Source organism: Ranitomeya imitator, chromosome 4 (genome assembly GCF_032444005.1).
Source record: "Ranitomeya imitator isolate aRanImi1 chromosome 4, aRanImi1.pri, whole genome shotgun sequence".
Classification (NCBI taxonomy): Eukaryota; Metazoa; Chordata; class Amphibia; order Anura; family Dendrobatidae; genus Ranitomeya; species Ranitomeya imitator.
Window position 1 is genome coordinate 244229848 of NC_091285.1, and position 23561 is coordinate 244253408.

General features: G+C 43.2%; 1 protein-coding gene across 6 annotated transcripts in view; it reads right to left on the reverse strand.

Annotated features, from left to right (window-relative positions):
- CFAP54 (cilia and flagella associated protein 54) overlaps positions 1 to 23561 on the reverse strand; it is a 752512-nt gene that overhangs the window by 30743 nt on the left and 698208 nt on the right. For all 6 annotated transcript variants that reach the window (XM_069764454.1, XM_069764457.1, XM_069764455.1 and 3 more), the window contains 4 exons: positions 17688 to 17786; positions 4676 to 4817; positions 3575 to 3739; positions 1008 to 1207 (listed from right to left, as the gene is read on the reverse strand). In XM_069764454.1, coding sequence (XP_069620555.1) covers positions 1008 to 1207; positions 3575 to 3739; positions 4676 to 4817; positions 17688 to 17786 — 606 coding nt within the window. The remainder of the gene's footprint in view (positions 1 to 1007; positions 1208 to 3574; positions 3740 to 4675; positions 4818 to 17687; positions 17787 to 23561) is intronic.

A 23561-nucleotide genomic window follows, 5' to 3' on the forward strand; every position in this document is an offset into this window, starting at 1 on the left:
AGTAAAACCAATGGTGTCGTTCAAAAGTACAACTTGTCCCGCAAAAAATAAGCCCTCACATGACCAAATTGACGAAAAAATAAAAAAGTTATGGCTCAGGGAAGGAGAGGAGTGAAAAACGAAAACGCAAAAATGAAAAAGGGCCGCGACTTGAAGGGGTTAAAGAAGTTGTGTGATCTGAAAAGAAAAGTTTGCAGTCACATAGAGTGACTGCAGACTAGAAACCCCCCCAGTGTGCACTGTGAGGATTCAGCAGTTTCTAAGCCAGGAGTGGCGGTGATATGTGTGATATCCATACTGCAGAAACCGTCTGGTGCGTGTAGTCTCGTTCTATACAGGTGTACTGAGAGAGGCCACACTTAAGGCTATGTGCACACGTATTCTGGTCTACTGCGGATTTTTTCGCAGCAGATTTCAGCAGATTTGATAAATCCGCAGTGGAAAACCGCTGCGGATCACTGCGGATCCGCAGCAAAATCCGCATCGTGTGCACATACCCTAAAAGTCTGCAGTCACACAGAGTAACTGCAGATTTTTCATTTTAGACCGGACAACCCATTTAAGAATACACATTTTCACTAGTGATGAGCGAATAGCATTATTGCTCGGGTGACCTCCGAGTATTTGTTAGTGCTCGGACATTTAGTTTTTGCTGGTGCAGCTGCATGATTTACGGCTGCTAGACAGGCTGAATACATGTGAGGAATGCCTGTTTGTTAGGGAATCCCCACATGTATTCAGACTGTCTAGCAGCTGTATATCATGCAACTGAGGCTATGGAAAAGAAATCTCCGAGCACTAACAAATACTCGGAGGCCACCCGAGCAACAATGCTATTTGCTCATCACTAATTTTCACATAACAAATTACTGATGAATATTTTAAGAATTCTTTTAAATGAATACAACTTGTTTCTACCTTTCGAACGCAACATAAATGTTTGATTCATATATGAAACGCTTATTTTACCTACATAAGAATAGTCAGGTACAGATAGCATAAAATACCTTAGATGAAGTATAAAAGCCTGTTTTCTGTTCTAGCCCCCACAGTAGTTCTGCAGGAAAGTCATTCACACAGCATGGGGAATAAGAATCAAGATACTTCTTGAGAAACAGGTGCATCTCCACATAGCGCAGTGTAATCCCATTATCAAAGACAGATGTGTACAGTGCATCAGTGGCAGACATTTTCCCTTCATCAAAATCTGCAAAAAGATATTTACACATATTAAAGCATGACCTATTGTAATTTAACATTAGTTATTCTATCTGTAACTCTTAAGTATAAATGTTTCTGGAGTCACAAGTGTAGGCTATGTTGAGTGTCACACTACACCTTTCCTACAGTAGCTTGAGAGCCATATTCACATCTTAGACAAAGTCATAAACCACATCTAGATCCCTCAAGTTGTGACATCTAGCTCTTTCTCAAGTCACCCACATTAGTGACACCCAGAGACCCCATTACTGGTATAATGATAGCCAAAGCTTTCCCAAGGAACTTCTCTGACTGGCAGTATCTTCCAGTCTTCAGCCCACCATACTTACCAGACTTGTATATTCTCTCCACCCCAAGCCCAGTATATGCACATCCAGATCTGCTCCTCAGTGTGGGGATACTCACTGAAGCCACCATTTAGCTGTTTCCTAGAACAGGTGCTAACATACCAAGCTGGCAGGCAGCCGAGAGCCACACATCATGGGCCATGAGCCACATGTTGCTCCCGGGCCATAGGTTGGAGATTTCTGCGCTAGAGTGTGCTTGCCACACACATTTTCAGCTGACTACAGTAGGAAAAATCACAGTAGCAAAGTGCTATTCAAGTCCTGCAGGAAGCAACTTGAGATAGGTTGGCACATCGAAGAGGAATGTCATCCAGAAAAGACATTAATGATCTTAGTAAGACACATTTCAGAGTTTTTAGTAAATGCATGTTTTACAATTAGATATTGCTCAAGAAGTGAGGGATTACCCTCTATACTGTATGAGCGATTTCCATATCTGGACCTGCCTGTTTTGAGCCATCAAGCAAGTTTCCAGACACCAAAAAATGATGACCTTAATTAACAAAGTGAAGCACTTACTGTAGTCAGGGCCGGCATTATGGTCAGGCAGACTAGGCAGCTGCCTAGGGCCCTCAGACACAGAGGGGCCCCCTGCTTGTCCCTTCTAGTCTATGCTCTAAGGAGTCTTCAGGGTTACATGTGGTTTCACTACTGGGAGTCAGCGACCAGAGAGGAAAACATGGTCATAGTACATGCCAGACTTCTGCCTCCGCGATGGAGCTTACAATACAAATAAACTAGGCAGTGCTTCACACAGCAGAAGAGGCAGAGATAGTGTAAGTGCATCTTTACTTCTGTTCTGCAATGCTCTTGCAGTTATTTATAGTTCCATCAGCGATAGCAGAGGTAGAAGCAGTCAGGCGTGTACTATTGACCTGCGCTCTGCATCTTCTCTTGTTCTGGGATCTGGCCATCCATCCTCACTTTCATGGGTTTATAATCTATACTGTGTCCTTACAGCTGCTGTTCAGCGTCAGGACATTACCCCAGTGCTACTGCATTCACTTCATCCTGCTTCACTTTATGTGACCTTGATGTCACCACAAGTCTTCTACCCTGTGGCAGTCTACAAGACCTCAAGAAGAGGATACAGACTGGTAAGTATTCTACAGTGTGCGTAGGTCTATTTATCTAACTATCAATATTTCTATGTGCTCTGTGTACATATGTGTGTCACATACAGAGTTTATGTACCATCCACATTTATAAATCCCGGAAGCGCAAACGTGATCTCAAAGGTGTAAACATATCATCAATCATTCAACAAATGAGCAAAATGCTGCTCATTCATCGGGTGATTGGATTGTTGAGGTGGAACAAAAATCATTGTTCTCAGCAGCACATCGCCCGATGCAAACTGCCGATGTGCTGCAAATTACATGATACTGTATCAGGACAGATGGATCTATTAGTGATCATTCTGTGCCCGTCATTCTTCCTCAGCCGGTGTAAAGAGGCCGGGAAACAAGCACCGAAGGACTTCAACATTGTTGATCTTGTTTGTTTAACGGCCTGAACTGAGCGCATGTAAATGCAAAACAAAGGCTTATGTGATGATGCAATACAGCATGTCAACATTTGGGGCCACACTTTGTCTAAAACTGTCCCTGACTGTAGTAACTGATTTTTACGATGTAAATCCAGTTCTTGCTCAAGATCTTACATGACACGTGACAAGAAGGAGGCAATGTAGTAGCTACAAAGCTCTCCGAGAACACCCCCTCCTTCGCTCTGAGATGTCACCTCACATGGTAAACAGGTCATGGCTTACAGACCGTTTTCATAGGGGGTAGTAAGCCAAGTCCTGTTTTACACCAGGACAGTAGCATGAGGTCACCAAAGAAGTACCAGCTCTCAGATGTTAACCATTATGTTTCATTAGTTTCATCACAGAGGATGCAAACCTTTTATAAGAGTGGACCACACATGGACATATGGCACAGACTTGGCTCAGTCTGATCAGGATTTAGTATCTACAAATAAATTAATAGCATAAGGTCATTTACCTGTCATTGTGAGCAGATTTTTAAGTCTCATTAGGTGATTATGATATCTGATGACATGAACCCAAGACAACATATCTATTGGAAGACTATCTTCAAGTCTTTTATTTCCTTCTAGAGGACGTTCAGAAGCAAGTTCTTCTTTGACAGCACTGTTGGGTCGATTATCTGTGGAGCAACAATCTGTGAATTACAACAATCACAAGAAAAAGTACAGAAGCAATCAGCCTCCCCAGGTATTAATGGCTGTCACTTGTGCGTTGATGATTGTTATGTTAGCATGGCGATTAGTTTAGCATTTTTACTACAGTGGGCATTTACTAACAGGCATCCAACCAGCAACACTGATAATTCTAAAAAATACAACAAACATGAGGCTACATAATTTTTGTAGTGGTTCTAAACGTTTCCTCTACTTTAAGTGTTTGTCCCAGAATGAGAAACTGAGGATGAGAAAAGTGCACAATTTCCATAGGCATAATACAACTTCAACTTGCAACCATACCAAAACATCTGAAAAGTACAAGAAAAGCTGCAGCCTGTATTGTCTACATGAGTTTAGCATTTAACTATTGTATCGACCAACAAAAGCAGTGCAATTACCGTAAATTGAATTACGGTAAATACTGTACACTTGCATTGAAACAGTCTAGTCGGATTCTGGCCAGGAGATTGCGTATAGCATACTTGTGGTCACATGACTGCTGTTCCCGGAGGATCCTCACAGTGTGTAGTGAGGGCTATGTGAAGCTTTAAAAAAATGATACAAAAACGTTTTTGATGCGTTTTTTAGGTGTTTTTGTCGGAATCACAGAAACAGCACATAAAAATGCATCAACAATGCTGCAAAATTGACACAAAATACAGCGTTTTTACTGCCAAGAGAGCAAAAAAGCTGAACATAGCCTAAGGGTATGTGCACACTGAGTTTTTTGGAACAGAAACGGAGTAGATACCCTTCAAATCATCCTTGAAAAGTCAAAACTCCTCAAATCATGAAGTCTGCTTCAAAACAAAAAAACAGCAAAAAGACCAGTGGTGAAGTGACCCGATTTTTCGTTACGCTTTCTTCCCGTGAAGACCTTGTAACTCTATTGTACTTACCATGTAAGTATTTCTTGTAACTTGCTAAAAGATCCATAGGAGCAAATGTTGGGATGTGCTGGTGCAGTTTAGTCTTTGTAGCCTGAACGTTAACATCCTTCTCTCCTATTAACTGCTTATATGCCAATATGGATGTAGCCACCTGTACATATATTAAAACATGTATAAGCCAACGACGTGGACTTAAAAAGTGAAAGTTCGTAAACTAACTTATTTTACTAGATAAACTAAAAGGAGTAATGAGTTTAGCGAGGAGGTTCACAGCAAGACATCCCGATAGACAGGTAATTTTCTGTTTGTTAATGTTCTTTCTGGAGAGGCTAAGATTTCACAATGCTTCTGAACTTTCCTGCCCAGAGCAATTTACTGGCAGTGTACAAGAAAGGTAATATCTTTCTCCTGACAGGGACCGTAACTCCTGTCTCTAGTTAGCAATCGTTTTTATAATCCAGCATTACTTCTCATCAAGGCTGTATTGGTGGCGATACCTCTGCTGTCTTCTTAATAGTACATGCTGAGTACAATCTCATCATTTTTTCTTTGCTTAATCACTAAGATCTTTGGACCCATATCATTCACAACACGAGCAATACAAACATAGCTCCATGGAACAATGCCTAACATCATTTTCTGGCTAAATAGTATTTCTTATCAATCTCTTCTTGGCAGAATCGGTTGTTTCTTTCAGAAAATAATTAGTTGTTTATTGGATGTTGGCATCAATCTGAGAACTTTGTCTTTTACTCATTCAATGTGTGCTATCTACCACCTCAACGAAACTGCGTCACTAGAAACGTGTTCTTGTACTTTTGCACTTTGAGGTCAATTTTCAGCTTTGTAAAACAAGAACACGTAACACTTATTTGCTTTTAGGCAAAAAGAGAGGTAAATGACGCAGTTATATACAGTATAAGAAAATTAGGAATGATGCAGATGTATCGACAAGTCATCCTGTACAAAGTAGAAAGAAAAAGGAGTGAAAAAATGTTATTTACATGAGATTCAAAGTCAATGTCCACCTGTGACCACCTTTTGGTTTTTCACCTAAATGTTTAAAGAAGCAATCATCCTCCTACCATCAACGTTTTCATCCTCTTAATATATTGCAGTCATCATATTATATAGCACTGCGTGTACTTACAACGACTCATTTTGCCTTTCTACCCAGCTAATTCTTCTGTTCTGAGTAGAAATCTCTTTTCCCTGAATGAGTCTTCCCCCTCTTCACCTCCTGACTCAGATCCTCTGCTCCTTCCCCGTCAGGAACAATTGCAGCGACTCATGACTCATGAAGGGAAAAGAGACTACCTATTTCTACATAGAGCTTATATGGATTCAGCTAGTCAGTTTTTAATCATGTGATGTCATAGACCTAATGAAAAACAGAAGAGCTAGCTAGGTGCAAGGGCAAAATGAGCAATCATAAGTGCACGGTGCTATATAATATGATGACTGCAATAAAGCAAGAGGACTTTATTTCACTGTTGAAGTGGTATCACTAATGTCAGTTTCCTGCCCTTAGTAATATACTTACCATCTGCTGTTATCTACTGTTCCCGGCGCCACTCCGGTAATGTTCCGCCATCTTGTGATGGGGCAGCTTCTGATTGATTAGAAGTAACTGCTAAAGGTCACCAGCGCTCAATGCAAGTCTATGAGGCACTCGTTCTGACTCTAATAGACTTACATTGAAAAGTGACTTCCAGTCTGCCCAGCAAACACTGGACCGATCTGGCAGGTCGCAAAGTGCAAAAGCTGACTGGAGTGGCGCCAAGAACAGCAGAAGACGGCAGATTGCAAATATTCTACAAACACGCCGGGAACAGATGTCAGTGATACCACTCCGGAGCTAAAATAAAAAATCTGGTGCTGTAATAATAAAAAAAAAAAAATCAGACTGGTGACCTCTCTTTTCTTGATAACCAGCCTTGCTAACGCTGACAGCTGAGGGTTGTAGTTTTGCTTGGCTGGTTATCAAAAATACAGGGAAACCCACAGCAGTTTTTTTTTTTAATTATTTATTTACAGGGCTGGTGCCGGATGATAAATATTCCCATCAGCCGCTCCTGCTCTCTCACTGCTATTAGCGGCAGCAGGCTTCTGCTGATGGGAGCAGTAGTCCCATCAGCCAACCCCAATGACCAGAGGTAAACTTTATACCTCCGATCACAGCTGCGGATTCATGCTGTCAGTTGAGAGCATGGGAACTGAGGCTCTCTGACCGACGGTAATGATTTTACTGCCGATCAGAAGCTATGCTTGCCGCGCTATCATGCACATGACAGCGCAACAAACACCTGGTGAAGTCCGTGTTCGGTGTCCATGCCCGAACAGTAGGTGTTCGGTACTTCACTGTTCAGGTTCGCCCATCTCTACGAAAGTGCTCTCAAAAAGTTAAAACTGCACTGTGACTGGTTGCTATAGGCAAAAAGGCAAGTTTTTTTCCTGCTAGACAATGTATTGAAATGAAGACTATATTTGGCATTTGGGGAAGTATACCAAAATAGTGGTAATCACTGTAGATTAGAAACAGTATGAAATGTTAGACCTAAAAAAAAAATCATTGGGTTAAATAGACAATATTCACTTTAAGGCACATATACAGTTCTAAGGCAGGCGATTAGTTTTAGCTGAAAATCTTCAGGCTAAAAAAATGAGTATTTTCAAATTATTAAGTGTTGGTTGCTGCTTTGTCCTGTCTCTTTGACATGTCAAGAAGAATTATTGTTCCTACGGGAGGGTAATGTTAAGGTCTTTATCTGTTTCTTTATCAGCCAAAATATTAAACACTCAAATTGGCAATAAGAATTCTAAGTTGAGGCTTTTTCAGCTGATAAATTGCAATGAATTTTTGAGCCTTTTGGGGTATATTACTTACTGTACTGAAGAATAAAGACGTTTTTTGGACTGTAAATAAACACAACTCTGTCTCTTTGAAATTTCGGAGTCATTAAACATCTTCGTTTACAAAAATGATTTTCACTGAACTTGGAGCAATGGCACTATATGCGAGTCCGCGCTCGGCTGAAGAAAAGAAGAGCCGGTTATTTCCATCAGATATCTATCAAGATGGAAAGAACGCAGTGAAGAAAGAAATCGTCCTGGTGACAAATGCTCCCATTCCTAGCGTACCGCGGCACTAAATAACGTTTAGATGTAGGAAGAAGGAAAACAGGTTTTCCCCTGTAATGTTCACAAATCTGATTACAGGATATTATGCCAACCCATAAAATCTGGTGGGATCATAAAATTTCCAAGAGACCCTGCACACGAACAGATGCTGCTTATACTGCCAGCAGACTAATATCTCACAGACTTGTTTCCATGAAAAAAGGCACAATCTTTTACAAGCTGCACAGCAATATGTAAATGACTTTCAAAGATTCCAAGAATTTAAAAATAGATAACGTGGAATACGCGCAGGAAAATAGATTTAATATCCCCTTATGTGAGAGAGGTTTTATTCTTTTTTATAACATGTAGGCATATAAAAATAGTATTGTTCTACGACTGCAAACTAAGCAGATGTCTTCACAGCAGACAATCTCTCTAGCGGGCTCCCAGGAGAGGGTCTTGTCTAGCTCAGCCCCGCATGTCTCCTGAAGCAAAGCTTCACATGCATTTATCGGACTGTCCAAATAACAAACACTTTACTTGGAAATCAATAAGAAGGTCATGGCTTGTCCCTTCCTGGATGAAATAAGTTTATGCAGCCAGAACTCAACGCTAGAAATGGGTGATGTCATTTACTCATCAATGAAGATATTGGCCGATGCAGAAGTAGTCGTTTCACCACCTACCGCAGCGAATTGCTCACCTTTTACTGCCGTATAGATACTGAGATTTCAGCACCATCATTTAGACTTTTACAAACAATAAAACATGTGCTGTAATATCAAGAAGAGGACATAGGTCACACTACTGCTGGATACACAGTAAGTTACAAGTGAGGAAGACAGTACTCAATTAAATAACTCCGTAACTCAATGGTTTTGTTATGTAATCTGACAGCAGCGTGATGTAGGGGTAGAGACCCTGATTCAAGAGATGCATCTCTTGCTGTCATTTTGATACAGTTTTATCTGCTGCCGATCTAGCAGAGCTCAGAATGCAGGGCCCTGTATAAGCCCACCCACACCACTGACTGGCAGATCTCTGTCAATGTACACAGCACACAGAAAGCTGCCAATCAGTGAGGGCACGGTTATACAGAACAGTTGACTAGGCAGCACGAGACACCTAGTCTTGTAATGATAATCTGCTTGTAAAACACTGATTTTATTGAAACAGCCCAGAAAGTGATACATCGCTGGAATCAGACACTCAGCCCCCACGTCATGCTGCTCTCAGATAACATAGTAAAAACCTGCTGATAGATTGCCTTTAAATATATTGTAATTTTCACACGCACACACATTTTGGCCTCTTCCTGAAACACGCATTCCCCCTCTTTACTACTGTGAAAAAAGGGGTAATCTAAAGTTCTTAAAATTAAGCATAATAAACTTTTAAATAGAAACAACCTACAGCTCTGGCAAAAAATAAGAGACCACTGCAAAATGTTCAGTTTGTCTGATTTTTCTCTTCATAGGTATATTTTTGAGTAAAATGGAAATTGTTCTTTTAGTCTAGAAACTTCTGACAACATGTCTGCGAATTTCCAAGCAATATATTTTGAGGGTTTTCCGGTGTCCGTTTATATCCCTGTCTTGCTTTGCTCTGCTCTCAGCTCTGAACTCTGTGTCTTGCTCTGCACTCAGCTCTGCACTCTGTGGCTTTGCTCTCAGCTCTGCACTCTGTCTTGCTCTGTACTCAGCTCTGCACTCTGTGGCTTTGCTCTCAGCTCTGCACTCTGTGTCTTGCTCTACACTCAGCTCTGCACTCTGTGTCTTGCTCTACACTCAGCTCTGCACTCTGTGGCTTTGCTCTCAGCTCTGCACTCTGTGTCCTGCTCTACATTCAGCTCTGCACTCTGTGTCTTGCTCTACACTCAGCTCTGCACTCTGTGTCTTGCTCTACACTCAGCTCTGCACTCTGTGTCTTGCTCTACACTCAGCTCTGCACTCTGTGTCTTGCTCTACACTCAGCTCTGCACTCTGTGTCTTGCTCTACACTCAGATCTGCACTCTGTGGCTTTGCTCTCAGCTCTGCACTCTGTGTCTTGCTCTACAATCAGCTCTGCACTCTGTGGCTTTGCTCTCAGCTCGGCACTCTGTGTCTTGCTCTACAATCAGCTCTGCACTCTGTGGCTTTGCTCTCAGCTCTGCACTCTGTGTCTTGCTCTACACTCAGCTCTGCACTCTGTGTCTTGCTCTACAATCAGCTCTGCACGCTGTGGCTTTGCTCTCAGCTCTGCACTCTGTGTCTTGCTCTACACTCAGCTCTGCACTCTGTGTCTTGCTCTACACTCAGCTCTGCACTCTGTGGCTTTGCTCTCAGCTCTGCACTCTGTGTCTTGCTATACACTCAGCTCTGCACTCTGTGTCTTGCTCTACACTCAGCTCTGCACTCTGTGGCTTTGCTCTCAGCTCTGCACTCTGTGTCTTGCTCTACACTCAGATCTGCACTCTGTGTCTTGCTCTACACTCAGCTCTGCACTCTGTGGCTTTGCTCTCAGCTCTGCACTCTGTGTCTTGCTCTACACTCAGCTCTGCACTCTGTGTCTTGCTCTACAATCAGCTCTGCACTCTGTGGCTTTTCTCTCAGTTCGGCACTCTGTGTCTTGCTCTACAATCAGCTCTGCACTCTGTGGCTTTGCTCTCAGCTCTGCACTCTGTGTCTTGCTCTACACTCAGCTCTGCACTCTGTGTCTTGCTCTACAATCAGCTCTGCACTCTGTGGCTTTGCTCTCAGCTCTGCACTCTGTGTCTTGCTCTACACTCAGCTCTGCACTCTGTGTCTTGCTCTACAATCAGCTCTGCACGCTGTGGCTTTGCTCTCAGCTCTGCACTCTGTGTCTTGCTCTACACTCAGCTCTGCACTCTGTGTCTTGCTCTACACTCAGCTCTGCACTCTGTGGCTTTGCTCTCAGCTCTGCACTCTGTGTCTTGCTATACACTCAGCTCTGCACTCTGTGTCTTGCTCTACACTCAGCTCTGCACTCTGTGGCTTTGCTCTCAGCTCTGCACTCTGTGTCTTGCTCTACACTCAGATCTGCACTCTGTGTCTTGCTCTACACTCAGCTCTGCACTCTGTGGCTTTGCTCTCAGCTCTGCACTCTGTGTCTTGCTCTACACTCAGCTCTGCACTCTGTGTCTTGCTCTACAATCAGCTCTGCACTCTGTGGCTTTTCTCTCAGTTCGGCACTCTGTGTCTTGCTCTACAATCAGCTCTGCACTCTGTGGCTTTGCTCTCAGCTCTGCACTCTGTGTCTTGCTCTACACTCAGCTCTGCACTCTGTGTCTTGCTCTACAATCAGCTCTGCACTCTGTGGCTTTGCTCTCAGCTCTGCACTCTGTGTCTTGCTCTACACTCAGCTCTGCACTCTGTGTCTTGCTCTACACTCAGCTCTGCACTCTGTGGCTTTGCTCTCAGCTCTGCACTCTGTGTCTTGCTATACACTCAGCTCTGCACTCTGTGTCTTGCTCTACACTCAGCTCTGCACTCTGTGGCTTTGCTCTCAGCTCTGCACTCTGTGTCTTGCTCTACACTCAGATCTGCACTCTGTGTCTTGCTCTACACTCAGCTCTGCACTCTGTGGCTTTGCTCTCAGCTCTGCACTCTGTGTCTTGCTCTACACTCAGCTCTGCACTCTGTGTCTTGCTCTACACTCAGCTCTGCACTCTGTGTCTTGCTCTACAATCAGCTCTGCACTCTGTGGCTTTGCTCTCAGCTCTGCACTCTGTGTCTTGCTCTACACTCAGCTCTGCACTCTGTGTCTTGCTCTACACTCAGCTCTGCACTCTGTGGCTTTGCTCTCAGCTCTGCACTCTGTGTTTTGCTCTACAATCAGCTCTGCACTCTGTGGCTTTGCTCTCAGCTCTGCACTCTGTGTCTTGCTCTACACTCAGCTCTGCACTCTGTGTCTTGCTCTACACTCAGATCTGCACTCTGTGTCTTGCTCTACAATCAGCTCTGCACTCTGTGGCTTTGCTCTCAGCTCTGCACTCTGTGTCTTGCTCTACACTCAGCTCTGCACTCTGTGTCTTGCTCTACACTCAGCTCTGCACTCTGTGGCTTTGCTCTCAGCTCTGCACTCTGTGTTTTGCTCTACAATCAGCTCTGCACTCTGTGGCTTTGCTCTCAGCTCTGCACTCTGTGTCTTGCTCTACACTCAGCTCTGCACTCTGTGTCTTGCTCTACACTCAGCTCTGCACTCTGTGGCTTTGCTCTCAGCTCTGCACTCTGTGTCTTGCTCTACACTCAGCTCTGCACTCTGTGTCTTGCTCTACACTCAGCTCTGCACTCTGTGTCTTGCTCTACAATCAGCTCTGCACTCTGTGGCTTTGCTCTCAGCTCTGCACTCTGTGTCTTGCTCTACACTCAGTTCTGCACTCTGTGTCTTGCTCTACACTCAGCTCTGCACTCTGTGTCTTGCTCTACACTCAGCTCTGCACTCTGTGGCTTTGCTCTCAGCTCTGCACTCTGTGTCTTGCTCTACACTCAGCTCTGCACTCTGTGTCTTGCTCTACACTCAGCTCTGCACTCTGTGGCTTTGCTCTCAGCTCTGCACCCTGTGGTTTAGCTCTAGCTCTGCTCTCAGTAACTTTGCTCTGCACTCAGTGGCTTTGCTCTGCACTCTGTCATTACTCTGCACTCTGTGGCTTTGCTTTGCCGCTCCGCTCCTTGTAGTTCTACCTGGCTCCGCTCTTTGTGGTTCTACTTCTCCTGCTCTTGGCTCCGCCTCCTGCGTTTCTGCACTTGGCTCCGTCTCCAACTCTTGGCTCCGCCTCCTGCGTTTCTTCACTTGGCTCCACCTCTAGCTCTTGGCTCCGCCTCCTGTGTGTCTGCACTTGGCTCCGCCTCCTGCTTTTGGCTCCGCCTCCGGCATATCTGTTATTGGCTCTAGCTCCTGTGCTTTCGCTCTGCACCTGCTCTTGCGGTCTTCCTCTACCTTTTCTTAAGTCCTCCTGTCTGAACAGGTTCTTACCTGTTTTACATACCTGTCTGCAGACGGGTCCCTACCGGTTCTTCCAGTGTATCAGCCTTGTCCGCCTGTCCTGCCAGAGAGCCAGCCGTGCCTGCCTGCCAGTGTCTCTGTTGTACCTGTCTGTCTGCCTGTGTCCCAGCCGTGCCCGCCTGTCTGCCAGAGTGCCAGCCATGCCCGCTTGCCTGTCTATGTCCCGTTCCCCGGTGGGATCAGCAGCCACAACCAGACACCACACTGGAGTGGTACCTGGTAGTTTCCTATTGCACAAGTCTGACCTCACCATCAGAGGCTCCAGCGAACACCTAGGAAGCTACTTAGTTACGCCCCTTCCAGTGAAGTTTGGTCAGTGGTCCAGTGGGGCCACACCCCCGCACGCCCGCGCCAACCAGTCTGGGCACGAGCGTGACAATTCTCTTGATGAGCTTCAAGAGGTAGTCACCGGGACAGGTTTTCACTTCACAGGTGTGCCCTGTCAGGTTTAATAAGTGGGACTCCTTGCCTTATAAATGGGGTTGGGACCATCAGTTGTGTTGTGCAGAAGTCTGGTGGATACACAGCTGACAGTCCTACAGAATAGACTGTTAGAATTTGTATTATGGCAAGAAAAAGAAAAAAGCAATTAAGTAACAAAAAACAAGTGGCCATCATTACTTTAAGAAATGAAGGTCAGTCAGTCCGAAAAACTTTGAAAGTGCCCCCAAGTGCAGTTGCAAAAACCATCAAGCGCTACAAAGAAACTGGCTCAGGAAAGGAAGACCAAGAGTCACCTCTGCTTCTGAGGATAAGTTTATCCGAGTCACCAGCCTCAGAAATCGCAGGTTAACAGCAGCTCAGATTAGAGACCAGGTCAATGCCACACAGAGTTCTAGCAGCAGACACAGCTCTACAACAACTGTTAAGAGGAGACTTTGTGCAGCAGGCCTTCATGCTAAAATAGCTGCTAGGAAACCACTGCTATGGACAGGTAACAAGCAGAAGAGACTTGTTTGGGCTAAAGAACACAAGGAATAGACATTAGCCAGTGGAAATCTGTGCTTTGGTCTGATGAGTCCAAATTTGAAATCTTTGGTTCCAACCACCGTGTCTTTGTGTGACGCAGAAAAGGTGAACGGATGTACTCTACATGTCTGGTTCCCACCGTGAAGCATGGAGGAGGAGGTGTGATGGTGTGGGGGTGTTTTGCTGGTGACACTGTTGGGGATTTATTCAAAATTGAAGGCATACTGGACCAGCATGGCTACCACAGCATCTTGCAGCGGCATGCTATTCCATCCGGTTTGCGTTTAGTTGGACCATCATTTATTTTTCAACAGGACAATGACCCCAAACACACCACCAGGCTGTGTAAGGGCTATTTGACCAAGAAGGAGAGTGATGAGGTGCTACACCAGATGACCTGGCCTCCACAGTCACCAGACCTGAACCCAATCGAGATGGTTTGGGGTGAGCTGAACCGCAGAGTGAAGGCAAAGGGGCTAACAAGTGCTAAGCATCTCTGGGAACTCCTTCAAGATTGTTGGAAGACCATTCCCAGTGACTACCTCTCGAAGCTCATGAAGAGAATGCCAAGAGTGTGCAAAGCAGTCATCAAAGCAAAAGGTGGCTACTTTGAAGAACCTAGAATATAAGACATAATTTCAGTTGTTGCACCCTTTTTTGTTAAGTACCGAATTTTTCCGACCATAAGACGCACTTTTTTACCTCCAAATTTGGGAGGAAAGTGTGGGTGCGTCTTATGGTAGGGATGTAACATGTGGGGAGGGGGGCAGCGGCTAGTGGGATCGCACTGTGATCCCACTTTCAGGAGGCAGAAAAATGTCCCTGCTGCCTGGAATCAGTGCTGGGGAAACCACATGGTCCCATGATTAAGTGCAGTGAATATTCATTAGCTGCTTCCCCGCCCATCTATCAGTGCTGAGCAGTGAGCGGGGAGCAGCCATTGAATACTCCTTCACTTACACAGGGACACACATGGTTTCGCCAGCGCTGGATTCCTGCAAGGAGATCTGTATCTAGTGGAGGAGGGGGCAGCAGCAGGGGCCAGAGGGGACAAGATCGCCGCATACCTGGCTGCCTGTGCTGGACGCTGAGTGCTGGGCATCAGGATGTGTGTGATGTCATGAAGTGGGCGGGCTGGAGCATCACATGGCAGCACAGGGCCCTCCCTCTTCTGATGTCATCACAGGTCCTTCAGACTCCCCACTAGAATCTGCACACTTCTTCTTCCACCTGTACCGTGGAGAGGCAACAAGAGGGAGGGCTCTGTGTGTGCAGTCATGGGATGCTCCAGCTCTTTACCTCACCACAGCATGGCTGGCTGCCACAATTAAGAGGTTAGTCTTTACAACACACAATAAAGCACTCTGCCACTCCTGTTGTGAACTATAACTCCCAGCATGCCATAGGATCTGCAGGACAGGCTGGGAGTTATAGTTCTCCCATGGGATTTTAAAGCAGCACTCCAGTGTTATTTTGCAGTGCTGGAGTGGTGCTTTCAATATAAGCCCTGTGCCCCCATTCTTATACTCACCCTCCAGCGTCTTCATATAGTACTTCACAGACACCACACTGGTCCCGCAGCACCATCTTCTACCCATAGCTTCCAACATAATAACATACTATTATATATAATAACACCACATATAATAGTATGTTATTTATGTTATTAAATATTTGACCACATTTTTTTGCTTGAAATATTTTTTCCCTATTTTCCACCTCTAAAATCTGGGTGTGTCTTATACTCCAATGCGTCTTATAGTCCGAAAAATACGGTATATAATTCCACATGTGTTAATTCATAGTTTTGATGTCTTCAGTATGAATTTACAATTTTCATGGTCATGAAAATACAGAAAAATCTTTAAAATAATCTAAGCAAACTAGCATAAGCAACTATATATATATATATATATATATATATATATATATAATTTTACAACTACTGAATAAAAATGCAAAAATATACCATAACAAGCATAAAACACTAGTTATCTACAGAACAAAAAAGTACAATTTTAATGTGACTTTTAACATTGATTAGAGAAGTTCAGGCATTTTCTTTGGCTCTGTATGAAAGTGAAAGATGTGCAATACAGAAGCAGTCCAATAAATGTGAAATTTGAGAATAATGTGTATGGTAAAGCAAAGAGACATCTTTATGCAAATAAAACCCAAAATGTCCACTTGAATAAGGAACAGACAGACTACAAATGTCTTATTTCTGACATTATAAAAATACAACATTTATTAGAAAAAAAGTTTAAATAAAAAGATAAAGTAAAAAGCAGCAATAAGATAGAAGGATGCTGTCACAGAAATCATAAATACATCATTGAAAAAAACTAAAGATTCAAAAAATAAAGAGCCAGAAAAAAATAATCCTGGAACTTAATAACAAAAGCAAAAAGATTGAGGAAGAAAACGAAGGGTTCAGAGATGATGCAACAAAATAGATAGGGTATTACAGTATATGGCCACAAAAGTGACACCAAATCATTCTACTGTAACGTTAAGGGTGCTAATATGCAGCTGGACACTTTTGTTGCGATGACAGTCTCCACTCTTATGGGAAGGCTTACTACAAGATTTTGGAGTGTGTCTCTAAGAATGTGTGCCTATTCAACCAAAAGGTCAGACACTAGTGTTCCAGTGGACCAGAAGATCTGGTTTGCAGTCATGTCTTTAGTAGCGATGAGCGAGTTTACTCATTACTCTGGTTTCCCCGAGCAGGCTCGGGTGGTCTCCGAAGATTTGTAAGTGCTCGGAGATTTAGTTTTCGTTGCCGCAGCTGCATGATTTGCGACTGCTAGACAGGCTGAATACATGTGGGTGTTGCCTGGTTGCTAGGGAACCCCCACATGTATTCAGCCTGTCTAGCAGCTGAAAATCATGCAGCTGCGGCAAGGATAACTAAATCTCTGAGCACTAACAAATACTCGGAGACCACCTGAGGGTGCTCGGGAAAACCTGAGTAACAAGTATACTCGCTCATCACTAGTCTTTAGTTCATCCCAAATGTGTTTAATGGAGTCGAGGTCTGGACTCTTTGTAGGATACTCAACTTTCTCTACAATAAACTTGTCAAACAATGACTTCATGGACCTTGCTTAGTGCTGAAGCTGTAGGGGAACATTCAACAAACAGTTTGAACCAGAAATGGCATAAAACTGTAATGTCGTAACATTTTTGCAGAACTCACAGTTGCACAAAAATGTTACAACCTTTGGTGCTATTATGCTAGCCCCACCGTTTTTTTTTAAACCTGAGCAGAGGTTAGCAGGTGGGGGCATGGCCAATTGTGGCCCAACAAATGCATCATAATTTAAGACCCGTATATTACCATAAGGCAGAAACGTACTCCAGACAAAGAAAGACTAGAGTACACTCGTGACACTGGCAAACGCCAAAGCGCATGCCTCCTAATTATTTTATTGCATGTTACTCAAGCATGGCCTGGAAAAAAAATTGGTGTACAAATACCAGTACTGAAAAGGCCTGGTATAATAAACCCATAGAAAAAAATCATCACAAAAATGGAAGAACTTTAGAAGCTGTACTACACAATTTTTTTGAGATTTCAGATAAAACTATTGCAATAAAAGGTTATAGGACCTGTGTAATTCTGTAGAAGACCAGCATACAGAATGTTCCTAGTGAGAGCAAGCCTTCCATTGTTCTTTAATCCTTTCCCTTTGAAAGCAGAGAAACTGCATTTTTGTTCTAGGTTCAATAGAGGTGCCCAGGTGATCCTTTGGATATAACGGGAACTGAACTAGACAGAGGACATCTTATTGGACCTTATTGCCACGCATCCAAATGTCAGAGACTACATCAAAGTCAGTATGGATTCCTTAAGATAGTATTGCTGTATCAGACAGTTATTACACTAGTAAAGATAAAATGTGAAAGCATGACAAGCACCTGTGTGGCAGCTCTGACAGCAATCCATGCAAGCAATCTGAATAATTCTGGTGGGCTCACTGTTTTCCCTCCTCCGTCTTTTTCCATCACTTTATCCACCTAGAAAAAAAAATAAAGATGTTATGTTGACACCAAATGCATGTAGTTTTACATGGGCTTACCAATTTTACTCATCACCCTATTAAAGAGATAAATAAACATAAATTTATTCTGGCAGATCAGACAACAGATATGAAGTTTTCAGTTGAAACCATTTATGGGGTTGTCCACTTTTGGAGATAATTTTTTCTTACTTAAATGCATGTATTTTAGGCTTAAAATCAACTTTGCAATTGGGTTTCATTAAAAATGTTGTCTTTTATAGCCTATGTGTTGCAGTGCCTATTGCTGGCTGCTGAATGACTTGCAGGGGTTATCAAGAACTATATTATTTTTTTATAGAAACTTGATTCTAGCTCACCCAGTTGCTCTATGCTTATCCACCTGGAGCTCAGATACCGGCCTCACCCTGGCCTCACATCAAGGATAATAGAAAAAATTGTAGTCCGGCTCAACATGAAAATCCAGTCCTGTTGAGCAGGACTCCAAATTTTTCTAATATTTTTTTAGTTTTTTTTTACTGTGAACCTAAGAATCAACAGACAGATAGTTGCTAACGAAGATATCTGCCGGTACAGAGTGGTCACTAACCGTTCCTGCCAGTGATTCTGTGGCTTCCGCTGACATTATGTCGACAGAGCACTGGCTTCTCTTCCACTCTGCTCTGTTGAGAAGGTGTGGCTGCCGATGTCATGCTGATTGATAGCTAGCTCCCTGCTGTATAACTGCAGAAAGTCAGGTATCAATCAGCATGACGTTGGCAATCATGCTGGTCGATGGAGCAGATTGGAAGAGAAACAGCTGCTCTGCTGACATGGAGCAGCTGAATCACCAGCAGGAGCGGACAGTGACCGCTCTGAGCCAGCATTGGATAATTTTTTTAGCCTGGATAACCCCTTTAACTGAGAATCCACCAATAAGCTTGTTCTGACTGTTTTTTTTAGCTGCTCTCAGCAGATGTATGTCTATAGACCACATCACAGTTGTATGTACAGGGAAATAGAGAGCTTGTAACGGTGCAACATTTTTAATAAAACAAAATTGCATAAATGATTTACAGCCCCAAATACATGCATTTAAAAACGATATATGCAGTATATATTATCCCTAGAAGTGGACAACCACTTTAAATAAAAGCTTCTGTGTCCACATATTGCTGTTAAATACTAAATATGGTGCCCCCTGCTATTATTTTGATAATCTGTCAGTGCCTTATCTCGCAACATTGCGGTGGATTGATTCCTGCCATTGTGGATGTCAGCCAGTTAAAATCTCAGATAAAAATATAAAATTGTTCTCAATAGCATTGGACATTTTAGGTGGAAGTGGTAAGGGAGAATTATAAGAACACTGATGGGAAAGGGGCACCATAACAGGTATATAACAGCAATACCTAAACACAGAAAGGTTTTCTTTATTGATTTAAATGGGAAAATTGCTATGTTTTGAGCTGTCTATGGAGTAAATTATTACTATGCCGTGGGACAGCCCCTTTAACCATAGTATATGGATTCAGTTTCTAACAGTTTGACCTTTTCTGCCACATGTGAAACCATCCGCCTTCATTTTCTCCTGCAATTTTTCTTAGTGTATTGAAGTACCATGGTTTACAACTATGTTGAACTTTGCTAAATCCTAATCACTGAAAGTCTACTTTTCTCCCATCGCAATTCTCAAAGACATAAAAATATGTCCTGCACTTATAAAGCTGAATTAAAGGGGTCGGCACGTCTGTCCATAAAATGACTGCTGATGAGGTAGCATACGAGCAGACCTGTCCATCAGCCTCCACCAATAGAAAAGCAGCTTTTTCCTATGTAAAGTTTTTTTTAAATAGGTAAGGTTGCTGGACACGTCTGGTCACATGCTCACCCACCAGCAGCCATTTATGGCACTAAGAAAAGAAAGTGGCCAACAACCTCTAAGTTCAGCTCATACATGGCTCATGTTTTCACACAAATGTCTGGAACTTCCCCATTCTCTTAAAGAAAGCAAAACCCCAATTTACAGCAAATCTGCCACGTGCAACTATACATGGCATTCGTTCACATGTTCTGAACATTACGTTGCATTTCAAAGAGGATTCTGTGTAAAAATCCACAAAAGATCTGCAAACTTTCTGCATCCAATACATGTGAATGAGTTAGAAACTCTGCTAAAGAAAACTAAAGAAAATTTCACACTGAAAAAAAGATCAGTGAGACTAAGTAGCTAATTATTGCCAAGAATTCTGCGCGGAAAGATTGGCGGATTAGCCATACATGGACTGGCCACATTAGGTGGACTAATCTTCGTGAAGAATGAGAGCACATAAAGATATCCGTATTTTTGTGGACTAAGTGTCTACAAAAACAGAGCAGACCTGTCCACTTTTGAACCCAGTCATGGATGAAACTTGCCAATGCAAGTCTTTAGGTTCGTGAAAAACTCAGACACTATCAACATCCCAATTGTGTCCGATTTTCAAGTATGAGAAAAAAAACAAACGCCTGAATGAGTCCTAAGATGGACACTTAAAAAGACAAAACAATAGCTAAAATGTGCACAAAAAAGAGAAAGGACAGCACCTCCAAAAATCATACAATGATCTAATGCCTCTTGGCAAAAATATATATAACTGAACATGAGGTTCTTAGTTTAACATTCTGATCAGACTGTATGAAGCCCACTGCCACGTCACAGCAAACCTCGTAGTGGGTCCTACCACCCTAACAGAGCGGAGCTGTGTGCTGACCACCACCACAGTGACAATGCACCAGAAGGGCGGACGGCATGGTGCCCCACAGCACCCATGCTGCAAGACTGAGTCACCATGATTCCAGCCCGCGCTGCCCCACCAGCACAAAACCAAAGCAACAATGGCCGCCACACAGCACCCACAACAAATAAAAGGAGCACTGAAACTCACCTTCCTCCAGCTCTTCAGCGAGAGCAAAAATGGGCTAGACCCCTTACTTTGCAGTCTCCTGCTAATTAAAATCACCTGTGTGAAATGGGAGGAGTGCACATCCAAAGAAAATAAAAAGGACAGATCATGTAATATGCTCAAAAAAAGAGAATGGACTGCACCTCCAAAAATCATACATGATCTAATGCCTCTTGGCAAAAATATATATAACTGAACATGAGGTTCTTAGTTTAACATTCTGATCAGATTCAGTCTTGCAGCATGGGCGCTGTGGGGCACCAGGCCGTCTGCCCTGCTGGTGCATTGTCGCTGTGGCGGTGGTCAGCACACGGTTCCGCTCTGTTAGGGCGGTAGGACCCACTACGAGGTTTGCTGTGACGTGGCAGTGGGCTTCATACAGTCTGATCAGAATGTTAAACTAAGAACCTCAGTTATATAAATTTTTGCCTAGCGGCTTTAGATTAAAGTATGTTTTTTGGAGGTGCGGTTCATGCTCTTTTTTCTTTTTGTGCATGTCTCTATAGTGTTAAAAATACTAAGAACGTAAATGTCTGCAAGTTTGGGTAACTGGAGTCCATTCCACAGAGCTCATGCTAAGTGCCACAAACCTAGAAAGTCAGCATGTGCTGAAACTGCATTATTCATTACTTTTTGGTGCCATAGGGGTGGAGCCGCATATTAATTACTGTAATGAGCGGTTACGGTGACCACGCAGTACAGGAAGAAGCTGCGGTGCCGGGGAAGCAGGGACTGCACAGCGCCAGGAGCAGGTGAGTATAACGGGGAGGGGAGTCTGCGCGATATTCACCTGCTCCTCGTTCTGGCACCGCTCCATCTTCAGCGTCTTCTGCAGATACGCTCAGGTCAGAGGGCGTGATGACGTGGTTAGTGCGCACCCTCTGCCTGAACGTCAGTGCAGAAGACGCTTAAGATGGAGTGGCGCCGGAACGAAGTCAGGTGAATATTGAAAGTCCAGGGGGCCTGAGCGACGGAGAAGTGAGTGTGTGATTTTTTTTTATTGCAGCAATAGCAAATGGGGTAAATGTCTGTATGGAGCATCTTATGGGGCCATAACGTTTGTACAGCACTATATGGGGCAAATGTCTGTATGGAGCATCTTATGGGGCCATAATTAACATTTGTGCAGCATTATAAGGGGCAAGTGTCTGTATGGAGCATCTTATGGGGTCATAATTAACATTTGTGCAGCACTATATGAGGCAAATGTCTGTATGGAGTATCTTATGGGGCCATAACGTTTGTGCAGCACTATATGGGGCAAATATCTTTATGGAGCATCTTTTGGGGCCATATCTAACGTTTGTGGAGCATTATATGGGGCAAGTGTATGTATGGAGCATCTTATGGGGCCATAATTAACGTTTGTGGAGCATTATATGGGGCAAGTGTCTGTATGGAGCATCTTATGGGGCCATAATCAAGGTTTCTGCTGCACTACATGGGGCAAATATCTTTATGGAGCATCTTATGGGGCCATAATTAACATTTGTGCAGCACTATATGGGGCAAGTGTCTGTATGGAGCATCTTATGGGGCCATAATGAACGTTTGTGCAGCATTGTATGAGGCAAATGTCTGTATGGAGTATCTTATGGGGCCATAACATTTGTGGAGCATTATATGGGGCAAATACCTTTATGGAGCATCTTATGGGGCCATAATTAACGTTTGTGCAGCATTATATGGGGCAAGTGTCTGTATGGAGCATCTTATGGGGCCATAATTAACGTTTGTGCAGCACTATATGAGGCAAATGTCTGTATGGAGTATCTTATGGGGCCATAACGTTTGTGCAGCACTATATGGGGCAAATATCTTTATGGATCATCTTATGGGGCCATAATTAACATTTGTGAAGCATTATATGGGGCAAGTGTTTGTATGGAGCATCTTATGGGGCCATAATTAACGTTTGTGGAGCATTATATGGGGCAAGTGTCTGTATGGAGCATCTTATGGGGCTATAATCAAGGTTTGTGCAGCACTATATGGGGCAAATATCTTTATGGAGCATCTTATGGGGCCATAATCAACATTTGTGCAGCATTATTTTGGGCAAATGTGTCTATGGAACATCTTATGGGGCCATTATTAACCTTTATGCAGGATTATATGGGGCATATTTTAATATGGAGCATCTTATGGAGCCATCATAAACTTTATGGAGCATTATATGGGGCTCCTGATTCAATATGGATATTCAAAAACACTTAACCTACTGATGTCTCAATTAATTTTACTTTTATTGGTATGTATTTTTTTTTTTTAGGCTTATACTCAAATCATTAAGTTTTCCCAGTTTTTTGTGGCAAAATTAAGGGGGTCGGCTTATACTCGGGTTGGCTTATACTCGAGTTTATACGGTAAGTCTGTAGGTGTGCAAAAAAAATATGATCCTATATGGAACAACCAATATAGCATCTGATTTTTACGTATACATTGTAATTGTTAACATAGGAAAGTGTATTTGGTCTTGTCCATTTTTGTCACTGCTGATGTACAGTGGGGAAATTAAATATGTGATACACTGCCAATTTTGAAAGTTTTCCCACCTACAAAGAGTGGAGAGGTCTGTAATTTTTATCGTAGGTACAGTGGGTAAAAAAAGTATTTAATTTTTAGTATTTAGATTTTGAGTGTAAACCTCCTTCCATCAGCAAGGGCATTGAAGATGAAACGTGGATAGGTCTTTCAGCATGATAATGACCCAAGCATACCACCAGGGTAATGAAGCAGTGGCTTTGTAAGAAGCATATGAAAGTCCTGGAGTGGCCTAGCCAGTCTCCAGATATGACCCCCATAGAAAACCAATAGAGGGAGTTGAAAGTCTGTGTTGCCCAGCGACA